At 53.1% G+C, this 17,470-nt stretch overlaps 1 protein-coding gene across 4 annotated transcripts in view; it reads right to left on the reverse strand.

Annotated features, from left to right (window-relative positions):
* ZBTB16 (zinc finger and BTB domain containing 16) overlaps positions 1-14,985 on the reverse strand; it is a 203,549-nt gene extending 188,564 nt beyond the window's left edge. Inside the window, exons 1-2 of one of the 4 annotated variants that reach the window (XM_070384178.1) lie at positions 14,684-14,976; positions 10,011-11,368 (exon numbers count right to left, since the gene is read on the reverse strand). In XM_070384178.1, coding sequence (XP_070240279.1) covers positions 10,011-11,278 — 1,268 coding nt within the window. In that variant the 5' untranslated portion in view covers positions 11,279-11,368; positions 14,684-14,976. Of the gene's footprint in view, positions 1-10,010; positions 11,369-14,416; positions 14,654-14,683 lie in introns of those variants that run through there. The other 3 variants (XM_070384179.1, XM_070384180.1, XM_070384181.1) reach the window with 3 other exon arrangements.
* Between the last annotated feature and the right edge of the window lie 2,485 nt (positions 14,986-17,470).

The following is a 17,470-nucleotide window of genomic DNA, read 5'->3' on the forward strand; positions in this document are numbered from 1 at the left end:
GATTCCCTCTTTACATATGACAAGAACCAGAGAGGGGCTGAAATCCCAAGCATCCTGAGCGGGTCTCCCCAGCCCGCACAGGTTACGCCGCCAGGGTCAGGGCCGAGGACCTTTAGCGGCAACATTCATTTCCTGAACAGGACAAGTTCTCCTGACCATAAAGCTAATAGGAACTTCCTCGCACGGCGAGCTCCGGCTGACAGGGCTACTTGTCACTGACCACGCAGGAGGAGAGCGCTGGTTCCCATTAGCGGGTTATGATGCCAGGTGCTACTAATAAGGTACATCGGCAAGAAACAAGAGCCTGCTAAGCTGTCTCTCCAACTCTGGAAGCAATCAGGCCTGGGCTGCAGGGCTGGGGAGGGGCCTTCTTTAAAGGAGGGGTTTGGGGCGGGTGGGTGGAGGGAGGTGGGAGCCTCAGCCACTGTAGACCCCCGGCAGCATCTAACCTGCTAAACGGCTTAAATAAATACATTTCCAACAATCCCTCCACATTTCCCCCAGCTACCATAAAAAGACTCCCCCAAATTAACACTCATAATGTTTCCCCCAGCACTCCAGGCCTGATGGATCACCGAGGGCCATTACACTCAGCCACATCTGCTTCTCACTATGGCAAGGAGAGTTGTGCCAACAGGCCTAATGGCATTAAGATCACAACACTCGGCTAATCCACTTAGAGACCAACGGCAGGAGAGGGTGGCTGGGAGCTTGGAGTGAGAGGCTCCCTTGTCAGGCTGGGGTCACAGGAGAAGCGGGAAGCGTGGCGGGGGGGCAGCCTCACATGTGAGTCCCTGCTGGGTGCTTCGTGTTCCATGGCACCCCATTTAACATGTTTGCACCACATTGAGAGATAAGGGGCTACAACCTCACTTTACAGAAGGGGCACCTGACCGTTCAGACAGGTGAAGCCACCTACCCAAATCTGCCCAGATCCACCATGAGGCTCGGGCATTCACACCCAAGTTTGAGATCAGTCTTTATGGCCCTGCCTTACACATCTTGTCTGCCTGCAGAGTCAGGGGTGGTGGGGTGCCTGTCTCATTCTTAGCATGCCTGGTGTATACACCCTTACTTATCACCTCGGAGGATCTAAATGACCCTAAAGAAGGGAGACCTCGAAACACTCCTTCCAACTGGCCCACGACTCCTCCTCCTCCCATCAAAATTTCTGTGACTGCATACTCTAATAAAATCGCCAGTAATGCCCCCACTGTTTCAGGGAGTTCTTTCTCTCATCTAACCTGGATTCTTTCCACTACAAAGCTGGACACATTCTGTCCCTGCCAAAGAATGTCATGTCTTGAGGACAAGAGTTGAAAGAGGGCAAGAAATTTAGAACCAAGCAGGTTTCTGTGAGTTGTTAGCCGAAGTTTCCATGCTGACGATCAAGTACTGGATTCCCTCTTGGCAGCTGCAAAGATAAGCCTCACATAGGCAAAACCCAACCAGAGTTTTTCCAGACTGAGCCAGCATAATAAGGACACGGGGGTTTTTAAGGGGAAACAGTAGAAAGGGGTATTTCTGATTATGCTGGCATGAAATTAACGGCACGGGATTTTTATTTTTGTAAGTGGGTTTCTTTTTTACTCTCTTTTTTTTTCTGTTTTTGAAGTCAGCAGAAGCTGGCCTCTCCCTGTGTCTGTAAGAGATGATGGACTCCTGTGACCCCAGCCCCCTAAGACACAAACCCTTCCAAGTAATCAGTACTCTCCCTCCGTCTTCTCAAGCCACCGGACAAAGCCAGGAGGCCAGAACTGGCCAAGCGGTGAGGCTCCTGGTTAGCAACTTCAGGGAACATGGAGCTGGTCCTTCCTGTATCCCCCCTTCCCTTCTGATTCCATCAGGGGCTGAAGATCCAAGCGGGACATTGTGGAAACGAGCATGAACATGAAGCCAGAAGACCTGGGCACAAGCCCTGGTGCCACCCTTCACCGTCTCACCAGGGAACAGTCTGTTAACCTCTCAGGCTTCCCTCTGCCCATCAGGGAATGGGAAACAAATATCTAACCCCGGCGGGTGGCTAGAGGTCCTCAGCAGATACTGACCATGAATGCACTTAGCGTGTGTATCAAGCACTCAGGGCGCTATTTGCTGAATCTGCCCTTAGAAGCATCCTGCACTGTAGGGTGGGGATGGGAAGGGGCTCTGCAGCATGCCGCCCCCAAAGCCCAGACTTCTCTAGGTGAGGAGGCATCTGTGCTCCCATCACACTGATTTGCTGGCCTGGCCACATGCACACGCAATAGGGCCCGGCGTTGGTGAGTGGCCTCAGCATTCATAACTGATGACAGTGGAGGGCTGCCCAGCTAAATTTAAAAGAGGGCTGCAATGACTCATCAGGCTTCAGGTCAATGGGACAAAGAGTACCCTGGCCACAGTGCCTCAAGAGATCGGCTTTTTGGGGGGGAAATGCAGGTGCTCACTGTGAACCAGCTGCAAAAACCCCAGCGGTTCTCAGGTGCTGGATAAATGGACACCTCTGAGGTCAAGCAGGACCTCAACCAACAGGAACACAAATTTAACCCTGCACCACCAGCTTCACACCAACAAGGACTGCAAAAATACAACAGCAAACGTTGGATCTCTGCTATTCTTCCATGCTCATGACAAATATTTAGGGGCTCATGACAAATATTTAGGGATTAATTCCTGCAACAACCCAGTGAGTAGGTACTGGGTTATTATTCCCATCTTATAGACAAAACAAGCAAAGAGAGGTTAAGTAATGTAACCATAGTCACACAGCAGGTAAGTGGTGAAATCGAGATTCTAACCCAGATAGTATAAGTTGCTCAAAATGCCCATCACTAAGTGAAAAATGTGGTGCTGGAGGTTGGGGAGCGGGGATGCGCTGGTAGATTTTCCTTACTAACAAAATAAATGCCACTGAGTCAGAGTTTTCACTTAAAACCGCCAAAACAGAATTTGACTACAAAAACCTTTACTTATCGTGGAAAATTCCAGAACCTTCCAATGGGCAAATTGAGGCACTCCTGTATTCACTTAGCAAGACTTTTTATGTTTCACACGTGGGCTTTCGGTTGGACTTGTTTTAAAGTCATTAATTTTTTTGAATTAAAATAACTGGAAATGTTTTTCCCCTGAATTAGCAAGAAATCCAAGCTGTGAATGGAGGTTTGATTTTAACAGTTTAGGATAATCACTATTTTAAAGAGTCATAAATAGCTTTCCTAGAACAAGCAGGAGGGAAAAGTACTGCTGAACTAAAGCTTTCTTCCCCTCTCCTTCTAGCAATTAGCAGCTCCAACCAATAGTGACAGCGAGTTAAAATGGGACTTTTCACTGAGATGAAAGAGTAGGCAACTTTCTTCCACTAGAAAGAAAATAAAAGAACTCATCTTCAAACTTCCCAAGAGTTCAGTCTATATTCCAGATGACTCAGTAACCCTAAGCAGGTTGAAGCATTAAAAAACAAAATCAGAGCAGACATAATCAAATCAAACTGACCCCCATTTCAGCTGGCCGACTGCCAGACCAGATTCCAAAACAGAGCAAAATTCAAATAACCAAAATGACTTCATGAAGATATAAGTGAGTGCCAAAGGAGAAGTTTTTTTCCAAAGAGTTCAACAAACCAGAAATAGCTCATCCAAGGGCCTGGTTTTACAAATTAAGATGTTAAACTCCAGATTAAAAAAGAGAGACAGTAGTGACAGAACTGAAAAACAAAAAAATACAGAAACGGCCTCCAAAACGGCAGGACACAGCACCACAAAGCCATCTTCCCATCTTCTCAGCCAGTGACCTCTTGAACAGACTAGATTTCCAGGAGCTTATAAACTGAAGTCATTCATCATCCCCCAAAGGATACTTCCTGGAAACAGAAATGGTTTCAGAAAGGATTTGGGCAAATCTGTGAATGACAGAGCAGCCATAAATAGCTATTAAGAGAAGCCGGGCTCCACCTGACCTTTAGGATTGACGTCAAGGAGGAGAGTTGCAGGCTCCGACGGTGGTATCTTCGGGATGGTATTGGCGCCCAAAGACTAGGTCAGATGGATCTGACCTAGAATGGCAATGCCCATGTGCTTATATGGCCTGGCCTGGAGCACCCGGGACTGCGAATTAGAAGGCGAGCCGAGCTCCTGTCTCTAGCCATTTATAGACAGCTATGTGACCTTGGGCATGTCACTTACTCACTCAAAGCCCATTTTCCTCATCTGTAAGTTGGAGCTGATGACGGTGACAATCCCTCACCCAAATCCTTGGTGCTTTGGAAATCTGAACTGTTCAGATTTTAAAAAGGTACTATGGGCCTTGAGTGTTCACCAGGCCCAGGGAAGTCTAGGGAACCACTCCGTAATCAAACACATTAATATTTTTGCAGCAAAACATATGAATATTCAAAACAGGCGAGATAAATATAGCCTCACATCAGTTCAGACCAGGTTTTGCCACTAAATGAGCACGCTGCAAACTTACACAAAGCCTTTTTAGCTTTCAGAGGTTCTCAGACTTCACCATCAGCAGTATGGAATGAGAGATCTGCACCCCCTACGGGGAGGCTGGGAGGTTAAGAGAGATAAAGTCATTAAAGGTGCTTTGCAGGGGCTTCCCTGGTGGCTCAGGAGCTAAGAATCCGCCTGCCGATGCAGTAGACACAGGTTCGAGGCCTGGTATGGGAAGACCCCACATGCCACAGAGAAACCAAGCCCACGCGCCACAACTATTGAGCCTGCGCTCTGGAGCCCAGGAACCGCAACTACCAGGCCCATATGCTGCAACTACTGAAGCCCGTGACCCCAAAGACCAAGCCCAACGACTGGAGAAGCCGCCACAATGAGAAGCCTGTGCACTGCAACGAAGAGCAGCTCCTGATCACCATCTCTAGAAAAAAGTCCTGCTGCTGCTGCTGCTAAGTCGCTTCAGTTGTGTCCGACTCTGTGCGACCCCATAGACGGCAGCCCACCAGGCTCCCCCGTCCCTGGGATTCTCCAGGCAAGAACACTGGAGCGGGTTGCCATTTCCTTCTCCAATGCATGAAAGTGAAAAGTGAAAGGGAAGTCTCTCAGTCGTGTCCGACTCTTAGCGACCCCATGGACTGCAGCCTACCAGGCTCCTCCGTCCATGGGATTTTCCAGGCAAGAGTACTGGAGTGGGTGCCATTGCCTTCTCCGAGAGAAAAGTCCACACAGCATCAAAGACCCAGCATAGCCAAAAATAAATAAATATTTTTAAAACAGGTGCTTTGCAAAGGAAAAAGTGGGACAACTGATAAAAGGCATTATTAACATTACTGCTGGGACTTCCCGGGTGGTCCAGTGGTTAAGAATCTGCGCTTCCGTTGCAGAGGGCATGAGTTCAGTCCCTGGTTGGGAAACTAAAATCCTGCATACTGCACAGTGTAGTCAAAAGATATATAAACAAAAATAAATTTAAGTACATTTTAAAAATAAATATTACTACTGTGGCTATCATTACCCCACTGGATGCTCTTTTCCAAATAGAATCTGGTATGACTTCAGCAGTGCCTAAAGCTGGCAGAATGATGAGAAGGGACCAAGAATTCAGGGCAACAACTAAATTCTCCAAGTGGCCTAAACCAAGGTCAACAGTTACCAGCCCTCTACATGGTCAACCACTGAAAACCGTGCAGCTGCCCACCTGAAGAGGCCAAGGCAAGGGCCAGACAGGACCTGATGGCTCTGCAACATGGTCATGCACTCTAGACCTGGCCTGGGGAGCCTCTGAACAGGGCTGCAGTCCTGAGGGCAGAGACAGGGCTGGGACCACCTCTGGGGTTTCTGAACATGCTTGCAAGAACCAAACAAGAGGTCCTCCTGTGTGTATGCAGGACACGCAGTGCTGATCCGAGGGCTTGTCTGCAGGAGATCCAGAGGTTCCTTGGAAGCCAGATCCCACCCTGATTCTGTGGCACTTTAATTCAGAAACGTATTAAGACCAGGCTGGGAATTCCCTGGCAGTCCAGCATGTCAGGACTACTCGCTTCCACTGTAGGAGGTACGAGGGCTCAATCCATGGTCAGGGAACTAAGATACCTCAAGCCACGCAGCATGGCCATAAAAAAGAAAAAAGACTTAGGCTCATGAGCCTGGGGAGACTGAGGCCCAGGAGGGTTGTGTTGACTCCTAAGTCAATCACATTATTCCCGATAATCTTATCACATGTACGTGGCTCTGAGAAGGAGACTGTGCACCTGGCCTAGTTCAGCTGGTCCCCAGATCAGATCCAGACAAGGTGACATGCAAAGCAGGCCCAGCCTTTCAGGGAGAGAAGGAGACAGAACAGAGATCAAGCTTCAACAAAGTGCTAGTTCACTCAGTCGTGTCTGACTCTTGAGACCCCATGGACTGGGGCCTTCCAGGCTCCTCTGTCCACAGAATCCTCCAGGCAAAAATACTGGAGTGGGTTGCCATTCCCTTCTCCAGGGGATCTTCCTAGCCCCGGGACTGAACCCAGGTCTCCCGCACTGCAGGCAGATTCTTTATCCTCTAAGCCACCAGGGAAATTTAAAGGAGAGTCCAACCTTCCCAAAGAGACTCTCCCTCCCTCAGACATTATCTTCTGCGATGTGAGCCTGCTGGGGAGGTTTTAGAACCCAGCACTTGCTCCTGTATCTGCCTGGAGACAGATCTGCTTATCCAGCAGGCCCTCTGTTCTGACTTCCTTCCGGATCCTTTAGGCAGGTAAGCCCCATTTGATTTACCCAGGTAGCATCTCTGTGTGGGCTTTCCATCAATCCATCGGGCTACATCTGACACTGCTTTTACATCTGACCGTGCACTGCAGGGACTGTAACTTTACAAAGTTTCACTCCAACTGTCTGTCACCCCAACAGGCTCCCCTCTCCCCAGCTTGGAACCAAGTCACAAGCAAAGCACACTGATGTGATTATATCACACACCTTCCTGCCTGCCTCCCTTCCCTGCACTCTCCCCCTCCTTCCTCTCTGTGCCCTTCTGCCCATCACCTGCCACCCCCACCCCGCAAGAAGAAAAGCAACTACCGCCAGCAGGTACCTAACCTTTACCAACGCTCTAGCCTACTGGCTTACCAACAAAATAAAATCAATCCTGTGGTCTGTTATTTCATCATGTTCATCGCTATCACGTTCACAGCCTCCTGACATCAGAATCTCCCACTCTGATTCTTTTGTCTTGACTTTTTTGTTTGTGTTATGCTGGCAGCTTTACACAAGAGAACAGTAGGAAATCGGGAAGCAGCACCTTCATCCTGGAGGTTTGAGAGACAGGGAGAGAGGTGAAGCCTCCTGAGAGCGTGTCAGATAGGGAGCCAGGGGCTGCCAGTGAGAGCGAGGGAGGAAAGCATGCGGGAACATTCTCTCTGTCCCTGATCTCCTCGGACCCCACAGCTTTCCACCCAGGGCACAGCCCCAGGCTCCAGCCTCTGGGGCGGCGGCAGCCCACTTTCCACCCTCAGTCAATAGCACATTCTCCAGTGTCAGCAGCCCAGGGCACAACGCCAAGGATGCCAGGACCGGCGGCTCACCATCACAAGCTCAGAAGGACAGCGACATCCTTTGCACCACCTCCCAGCCAACTCAACCCCTTGATGGCAGGGCCGTGGACACCACACCGTAGCACTCAGAGCTGCGGGGGCGAAGGAGAGATGAGACCCAAGCCAGGTGGGGGACTGAGGGTCCAGCCCTCACCCTCTTGGTTACTAAGTGCCAGTTGCGGCTCCAGGGGTTTCTGGATGTTACTTCGTTAATCCATCACCCCACCCTGCAGAACACCTCCATTATAAAGAAAGTAAAGCAAGACTCAGAAAGGTTACATAAGGTTGCCAAGCTCTCAGTGCTAGACATGGCTAGTTCTGTTACCCATGCTCTGGTGAGGAGGGGGGTGTAGAACACAGCCAACCCTCTAGCTCTCCCCAGAGGAACAAGGGTCCCACAGAAAACTCCTGGGAGAGTTTTTATCTTTTGCAGCCCTCTCAGGTAAAGAGAGGCAAAAAGGACCCAGGAAGAAGCCAGGAAAAAAAAAACAAAAACCTACTTTCCAGGGTACTGGGGTTGCGGAAAACAGGAAAAGGTAGTCAAAGGCAGTCAAAAAATAAATGAGTCCTGGGGTTATAACACACAACATGATCACTATATTTAACAACACTGCATTACATAATGAAAGTTGCTAAAAGAGTAGATCTTAGAAGTGCTTAAGAAAAAAAATTCTCTATCTAAAGTGATGGACTTTAACTAAGTCAACTTATCATAGTGATCATTTCATAAAATATTCAAATACCGAATCATTATATACCTGAAACCGTTATACGTCAATGAAATCTCCATTTTAAAATTACTTTCCACTATACCCCGTTTCTCATAGCACATAACTGAAATAATTCACATCCGGAGAAGGCGATCAATGTATCTGGTCAAGTCTGGGGAGCGGGTTTCCTCTTTAGGAAAGTGTGAGCAAAAACAAACACAACCTCGGCCTGTTTCTGAGCAGTACAAGTGTCATGAAGACACACCTTAGTGGCGGTTATTTTTCGCACCCGACCGGAAGAGAATCGGCTACGTGGAGCTCAGTGGCACTTTCCAAAAGGTAAGTCTCAGAAGATCTGATTAAGCAGAGTTGGAGGAGGTTCTGACTCAGCTTGGTGGAATCAGATGATCTCCAGGTGCCTCCAACTTCATGCCCCCACCTCCTCTCCCCTACAGCCCCTCCTGAATGGTCAACAGAAGAATTGGGGGTGGGCAGCGAGGAGAGGAGTACAAAAGTGAAGAATCCACCCAAGATCTGCAGCACAGCAGGCAAGAGAGTGTGCAGGGAAATGTTATTACAGATGACAAAGAGAAACTGGATTTCTTAACACCCCTCGCCTGACCCAGGAACTGGAGGGTAATGTGATGGGCACATCAAACTCACTGCAGATTCCCTCTGTGTTTACTCCACTTCTGATGAGCAATTTCAAAACCCTTCATTGTGCAGACAAGACACTCTTTCGGACTGAATAACTCCGAGAGGCAGCAAAGTGCAAGAAGGTTAAGACCTGAACTTGAATCCAGCTCTGCCTCTCGGTATCTACCTGACCCTGAGAAAAGGTCTTATTATCTCCCTATGAACAAGAACATCATCTACCTGGGAAAACTGCCGTTAACAAAAATACGACTCCACGAAAAGCATTTGAAGCAGGCATGTCATAAAAGCTATTTCACAGAGAAGGAAACAGAAGCCAGAGGGAAGCCGATGCTGGCCCAAAGTGGTATTCAATTCAATGTGAGTAGGGATGGGTTAAGAATAAGACTGCAGGCTGCAAAACCAATGTTTCTCATACCCATCCTTCTCCCTTGAATGTAAATCAGCTCCCCTGAAACGTGTTTACAAGGACAGAGAATGAAAAGGGAGAGGAGGCAACATTCCTGGTGATGAAGGTTCACCAGGAACAACGGTTGGAACCTGCAGCTGCTCTTGGGTCTAAGCAGACTCCAGCCCCTCCCCTTCTCCTGAGCTGCCGGCCTTGGCAGGAACCCCCGCAGGGGAACTCAGGTACCTGAAACTGGGCAGAGTGGCCAGACCCCGGCTGTGGGCCCTTCCTCCTCACCCCACCTTTCCCTCCCTCCACTTTAGGACTCTCTCCAGGCAGAGGAGAAAAGACCCAACAGCAGGAAAAGCAAAACGGGAGCCCAAATGCAAAAAGAGCGCAAAGAGCTTAGTAAAGACTGGGCGAAAGGAATTCCCTGGCAGTCCTCCTACTGAAGGCGGAAGTTCAATCCTCGGTCAGGGAACTAAGATTCTGTAGGCCACTTGACATGATCTAAAAATTAATAAATAAAAATCAAATTTTTTTTTAAAAAAGGAACTGGGCGCGTAAGTTCCCCCATGTTCAGGAAAGACTCAAAGCTCTCTCAACAGACCTGAAAAGTGATCCCCTCAAGTGGTTTTTCACAAATAGCAAAGAGAACAAGGGAGCCAGGCCCCAGGACTAGGGGACAGCTGGGAACAAAGGCAGGGCCGAGGCCAGAAATTCGGGCAGCGGGTGACGGGCGCAGAGGGGCCTACCTGTGCTGCTCCACAGCCTCGTTGTCAGGAAGCTCCACGCCGCACACACTGCACTGCTCCCCGACGCTGCGGCTCTCGGCCTTCATGCCCACGGCCAGCTCCCCCAGCTTGCTGAACAGCTCCCGCTGGATGAAGCCCTGGGGCAGCAGACCCCCGTAGGTGCTGAAGTCCATGGAGACAGCCAGGGCAGGCTGCACGTGGAGGCCCGAGGTCACCGAGGACGGCATGCTGAGCACGGCATCGGCCTTGTGGTTGGGCAACACGGAGTAGAGGCCCAGGTGCTTCTCAGCTGGGGGCGCAGGGGGCTCCAGTCGGCCGGGGGGCCCCTGGCCAGCCTCGACCGGAGGCGGCAGCTGCTCAGCACTCTCCTCACGTCCGTAGTGCAGCTCCCTGGCACTGGTGATGACACTGCTCCGAGTAGGGGTCCCGGGCCCTTCCTTGCCCCTTTCTTCCACCTTGTCCCCCATCCCAGCTGAGATGCTAGACTCCACAGTCCCAGGGCTTTCCTGGCCAGGCACCTCATCCACCTGCATCATCTCCGGCTTCACCTCGGCCACCGCGGGGTGCCGCCCACCCCCAGCCAGGGTCGGCTCCTCGGGCCCAGCGGGCGGCTGAAGAGCCCCCTGCAGGAGAGACTGTCCTATGGTCATCAGACTGTCCACCGCCGCCTTGGTGGGACTCATGGCTGAAAGGCCAAATGAGGTGGAGACGGAAGGGCTCTGGTCCACCATGGGCCCAGGGAGGCTCTGGGCCGCCACACTGGCATAGCCACTCTCCTCGCTGGAATGCTTCGAGATGAAGATGTTCTTCAGGTAGCGCGCCTTGCGGTCCTCTTCCTCCTCGGCCCCGCCCTCCGCCATGGTGGCCTCCGTGTCATTGTCATCTGAGGCCTGGATGGTCTCCAGGATCTTCAGGCACTGCTCCTCCAGGTACTCGATCTCCAGGATCTCGGCGGCATACAGCAGGTCATCCAAGTCCTCTGCCTTGGCTTGCAGCGTGGCCGTGTATGCATACTCCAGAATCTGCTGGAAGGTCTTGGGAGACAGGAAGTCCAGAGTATAGTGCTGGCTGTTGCGGTGGAAGAGGATCTCAAACATCTTGCTGGTGCAGGCCAGCACAGTCCGGTGGGCATGGAACTCCTGGCTGTCCACCATGATGACCACATCGCACAGCGTCCCGGCCAGCCTCATCTGGTTGGCCTTGCACAGGAGCCCCGTGGGGTGGCTGGGGTTCTGCAGCTGGATCATGCCCATCTTTGTCAGATCCATGGTGCTCCCCGAGGCTTAGGCATGAGGCTTTCTTTCCTTCCTGGCTCTGCGTGGCGGGGCAGGGTGTGTTTCCTGGGCCAATGGCAAGGGCTAGAGGGGAGAAATGGGAAAAGAGGCAAAAGAGATGCAAGAACAAAAGATAGATTAGTTACTGTCCCTAAGAGTAAGAATTCAATCAATAGCCCCTGACCCAAACCTGCAGCAAGACAGTCCTGGAGATTTTAATAGAGGGAAAGGGCTTCCTAGAAATCTACATGACTGCTTTTACAGGCCCAAGGATGATGGGAGTAAAAAGAAGGTTCTGCTATGTAGCACATGCCTAACTCACTGGTCTATGACATCTGTTAGAAGAAGTAAAATGAAAATTACAATGGAGTCTTTTGAGTCCTGAGCTTTCTTTAAATCTGAGTGTGGGGGGCTCCTGTGCAAAGTCAACACTGATTGTGAGAAAATGCCCAGTGCTTAATTTAAATGAGTAAGAATTTAACCCCCTCTTCTAGTCAGTGTAAGCACTCAATTTTACTTTGAATACCCCGTGCAGCAAATCTCATCTTCAAAACGAAGTTTCTCTAAATCCTGCCTCATTGTGGTAGCCCCAGGAACAACACCCAGCCTAGCAGGGGCTAGCAGCCTAGAGTAGCAGCTCAGAGAAATCTACAGGCAAGGTTCTCCTCCAGCCCACCTTTTCACCCTCAGTTAATGCCTTCCTGGGCCTCTGCCCTTCCACTCTTCTCAGGGTTGCAAAGGGCTGATGAACCCACGCCCTGACCCTCTGCTTAGGCCCTAAGAGAAGTACACACACATAGTCTATGTACTAGCTTGGCTCACTCCCAATCATGGGTACCTCAAAGTGATTGTATAAGTAATCCAAAATCTCAACTGTGTAGTGTGCATGTATGTGTGCATGCACCAGCCAGAGAAGTAGAAACAGTTAACACACATGTGTGCATGCATGCTCAGTCGTGTCCAACTCTTTGCGACCCCATGACTGTAGCCTGCCAGGCTCCTGACCAAGGAGTTTTCCAGGCAAGACTACTAGAGTGCGTTGCCATTTCCGCCTCCAGCGGATCTTCCCCACTCAGGGGTTGAACCCATGTCTCCTGCATCTCCTGCATCGGCAGGCGGTTCTTTACCACTACGCTACCTGGGAAGCCCCAAGCACACATGTCCACACTTACATAATGTGCCACACTTACATAATGTGCTGCACTTATCTCCTACCCACAAGTGCCCAGTAGTGAGGAAGATCTGTAATATGCAGGCTAGGTATTGAAGGACCTACAGAGAGATCCTAGGAAACATGCACCCCTAAACCCAGGAGTGCATGTGCTGGGAACCCAAACTTCCAGTGTCTCCCACAGGCTCCCGGGAATGGGCAAGTCCCATGACCCGAAGAGGAATTGATGCTTGACTGCTAGACCTGGCTCAGAGGGCTGAGAGGTTATACTGGCACCAGCATCTATGGTGTGAGTTACCAGCATGAAGGGAAGACTGAGCTGGAGACAAAGGCCTCTCTCCCAAGTGCTGTTTGGGATCAGTAACAGGGCTCTGGGTCTCCCAAACCAGTCTAAAGCGTGTCTGAAAGATCTCACAGGCCCAGGTTCCTCCCAGCCTCGGCCTTGCTGTGGCCAATATTGCTGTGAAGTCAATTGGGAGCAACGCAGAGCAAGGGCTCTTCCTCTTGGAACACTGCTGGCCTCCGCTCCCAAAAGGAACCCTATTGACTCCAGAGCCACAAATCTTACTTAGAAAGGGTTAACAGGACAGTCAATCAAGAAGACACTTTTGCTCCCCACCCTGGGGTGAGAACGGAGGCGATGGTGGGGGGGCGGTGACTATTCACAAGCGCCTTGCCACCATGCGCTTTCCCCGCAGACTTTGGGCTTCAGAGAACTAGGGGGTAGGAATCGAAAGAATGGAAGCTGGTCTACCCGAAATCCTTCCCCAAAGCAAGCACCGTAGGTTCTGAAGGAAATCAGGGTGCCCTGATCAGCCATCCCCGAAACCCGCGGCTCGGCGCCCGGGAGCCGGCTGGTGCTGGCTGCAGCGCCGTGCCCCTCGTCACGGCGGAAAGCCAGCGCTAACCAGCTCGAGCTCCGGGGATCGATCGCGCTCTCACATCTTCCCGCCCCTCACCCCCCACCCTGTTTCCAGCCACCCCCTACGGAGACTTGGAGACGACTTCAGCAAACTTGGGGAAGCAACTTTTCCGGGGAAGCCAGATGGCAACGAGAAAGAGAGCCGGGTTAGGAAAGAAGAAAAGCGAAAGAGACCCGGGCTTAAGGCAAGAGTTCAGGCGGGCCGAACGCCGGGGCGAGACAGGCGAGAAGGCGGACTCGCCTTGAGGCGAAGGGGAAGCACAAAAGCCCGACAACGAGTTGTGGGAGGAAAGACGAGAAGGGATCTGAGGGCCCTCTCTCTCCGACCCAGGGCGGGGATCCCCGCGAGCGACGGACAAGGTCCCCGGCCTCGGGCGGGTGGCGCCAGCAGCAGGCGCGCCCGGCCCAGGCACGTTGCGAGCGTTCCGGGGAGCGGCCAGCGAGTCGGTGCTGAGCGCGTCTGTGCGTTCCAGCCGGTCCGCGGGCCGGCGAGATCTTGCGCATTTCGAGCGCGTGCGGGAGTGTTCGAGGGGCTGTGAGAACGAGCTGACGGCGCGCCGGGGTGGGAAAGGCATCCCGAACGCATCAGGTGCAGAGCGGAGCACCCACCGAGCGCGGCCGGGAGCGCACAGCGAGCTCCGGCGCCACGGCCGGTCCCGCCGAGAGCCGAGGAGGGCCCGGAGCGGTGGAGACACTCCAGCGCTCCACCACGGAGCCCCTCCCCCCCAAAACCTGGGGGATCAAGTCCAATCAAGAAAAAGGAGCCCACCACGTTTTCCAAAGAGAAACAAAACCCAAGTGAGTCCCAGTCCGGCTCCCCTCCGCCCCCAAAACCACTCCTCCGATCCTAGCTTCCCAGCTGGCGGGCGAATAAACACACAAATAAACCACAGCCCTATCTCGCGCCCGCGCACCGGTCGGCATACATATGAGCACCCACAGGCTCCCGGCTCCTCCGCCGGCCCCTGGTGGTACAAAGCCTCCTATTCCCAGCCCTCCGTTTGTGCCCCCCGGCCCCGCAGACCGCTCTGCTCCCCACCTCTCACCCCGACTGTGCCCTGGAGTGGAAGGGTTGGGGAGGCAACTGCGCCCAAGCTGACAGCCAGGGCTCCCCCTTCCAGCCGACCCCCAACCGCCGGCGGCGACGGCTGCAGCAGCAGGAAGGGAACAAGCCGAATAAAATAAGGCAGAAGCCCAGCGGTCGAGTGGCCGAAGCGAGCGCGCCCCCCCAGACCTCTCCAGCCCTGGGGCGCCCGGGCGCACAGCTATCTCTGGGCGGTGCGCCTCTCCCTGGCCCCCAACTCACCACTGCCGAGCCGGGTGCCGTGGGGTGGGTGTGCGTGCCTCTTGGGGGTGTGTGCCTCTGTCTGGGAGGGGTGTTGCTGGGGAACTGTTGCTCTCGGTATCACGGCGGTAGCGGCGGCATCGCCCGGCAGTTCGCAGTACCCGCTCTCATCGCCCTCAACTCCTCTGTGCTGCGAGGTTAGCAAATCACCACCGGCTGCGGCGCCTCCGCCGCGTCCCACGTCAACGCCGAGCCCCCTCCCCTGCGAGGCCCCGGCGCCTCTCCATCTTTAGTGCTGGCGGCCGAGCCCGGCTCCCTGCCCACAGCTGCCCCCCTTCCCTCCCCCCTCCCGCGCCGTCCCCCGGCTCAGCCCGCCCACCCCCCGCACTGGCCGAGCCCGCGCGCGCTCTCCGCCCCTCCCCTCCCTCCCCTGCAATCCCCTCCCTTCCCCGCGCGCCGCGCTCCGGGCTTCGCCTGACATCTAGCTGCTGCTGGGGCGCTGGCGGGCGCAGCTCACCGGCCAGGCGGAGAGGAGAGAAGCAGGAGCTCGTAGAGAGGCGCACCAGGGATTTGGGCGCCTCGGTGAGGGCAGTGGAGATGAGGGGCGCTGCCCCCATCTTCAACCCCCAGAATTTTAATCTCCAGTGGGAACAGGTTTTGTGTTTCCCTGCTGCTTCCAGGCTCGGAATTTTTTCTCCCAACGTTTGCCCCATGAGTGCGTGTCATCTCGCCTTTCACTTTTTTCTCGGGGCTCGGGACGGCACCCCTGGACCCCGGCGTCGTCTTTAGAAGCTCGTTTTCATGGTACCCAAGCCCAGCGCTTTGGGGCCTCCAGGCCTTATGAGCATCCAGACTGCGATTCGCCTCCAGGCGCAGAGTTCGCGGGTCCGGGTGAACCGAGTGACAGAGGCTCCCGCGGGGATCTGTCGTCGAGGGGAGACGCCCCCATTTTAGCTGTCGCGACCTCTGGAGGCCAAGATCGAGGCGCGAGGGAAACTTTTCTTCCCAGTCTTGAGCATCCCCTAGACTTCCCCACCCCACCCCCGCCAACCCTCCCTTGCGCCGCGGCTCTCGCCTTCCCCCCGCCCCCGTCCCCCAGGGAACCTTGGCTGGAAGCAGTTCCGCAAGAACTGCACTCAGTTCGGGATAAAGTCTTTAGGGGGCGGCGAGTGAGAGCCTGGAGAAGCTCCAGGCTCCCCAAAGTGCCTCCTCTCTGCTGACCCCTCCACTTTAGAGGGCGCAGCTGAGGTCAGGAAGCCGTAGAACAACCAGAAGACATGCGCCCTTCCGCGGGCTGCGGAGAGCCCCCGTCTTCACCCTTTCCTTGGAACTTGGCGAAGGTGGTGGGCGAGAGGTGGAAAACGCCCTTTTTCTGGGCACACACCTTGACTTCCGGCTATGGTGAGGGTAGTGGTGGAGAGCGCCCTCGCTGGGTCTCCAGACAGTCGTCCCTGGAGGTCATACGATCTTCGCAACGCGGGGCTTCAATCACTGAATCCGGAGTCCCCACACTCTGTCCCTGACAAGGGGGTGGGTCAAAGGTTTCCCACCGGACTCACGCATGAGCATATCCCGATTCGCCCTCTGGCACTGCCCCAAACCGAGGGTCAGGCCCCAAGAATTGAAGCGCCTTGGAAGATAGCAGAGGCCCGCTAGAGGCAAAAATCCACTTCCGGCCTGGCAAGGCCAGCTGGCCAGAGTTTCCATCAAAACTGATCCGGGTTCACAAGAGCTGCTAATGGACCAGTCCCGAGAACAGGCAGCTCCATCCCAGCAAGCCCGCCCCTGTCTGCTGCTCGCAGGAAAAGTGCTCAGACCTGCCTGCAGGAGTCGGGGTAGAGAAGACCAGAGAGAAGCCACTTGAAAGTGAAGAAAGGGAGTTAGTTTTCCTCTGAGAGCAGACAACACCGCAGTGTCTGACGGATGCCAGGGAAAACCCAGTCCCTGGGTATTCTGATGAACAATAAAGAGCAATCTATGATAGGGCTGCTTTTCTAGCTAAGGTCTACAGTCTGTAAGAAGAAAGAAATTTAAGGAAAGTTGAGAAAGAACTGGTGTGATAAACAACAAGGATTTACTGTGTAGTACAAATGGCTCAGAGGTTAAAGCGTCTGCCTGGAATGCAGAAGACCCAGGTTCGATCCCTGGGTTGGGAAGATCCCCTGGAGAAGGAAATGGCCACTCCAGTAGTCTTGCCTGGAGAATCCCATGGAGGGAGGAGCCTAGTAGGCTACAGTCCATGGGGTTGCAACCAGTCGGACAACTGAGCGACTTCATGACGACGAGGACAGGTAACTATAGGGCTTTCTGGTTGGCTCAGACGGTAAAGAATCTGCCTGCAGTGCAGGAGACCCAGGTTCAATCCCGGGGTGGGGAAGGTCCCCTGGGAAAGGGAATGGCTCCCCACCCCAGTATTCTTGCCTGGAGAATTCCATGGACAGAGGAGCCTGGTGGGCCACAGTCCATGGGGTTGCAGAGTCGGACACAACTGAGACACTAACACACACACACACACACACACACGGAACTAAATTAAGTATCTTGTAATGACCTGTAATGGAAAAAATCTAAATATATGTATAACTGCATCACTTTGCTATGCACCTAAAGCTAACACAATATTGTAAATCAACTATAATTCAATTTTTAAAAAAGAACTGATCCTCAAGGAGAACAAGAGGAGAGAGATGGAAGAAGAGAGGATGGTCCTAGTGCTTCACCAGGGAAATAGAAGGAAGCATTTAACTGAAGCATTTAGCTTCTGCCTAGATAGTACCTTCCGAAGGTTGCTCCCTCTCTCCACGTCCA

This window comes from Bos mutus, chromosome 15 (assembly GCF_027580195.1).
Source record: "Bos mutus isolate GX-2022 chromosome 15, NWIPB_WYAK_1.1, whole genome shotgun sequence".
Classification (NCBI taxonomy): domain Eukaryota; kingdom Metazoa; phylum Chordata; class Mammalia; order Artiodactyla; family Bovidae; genus Bos; species Bos mutus.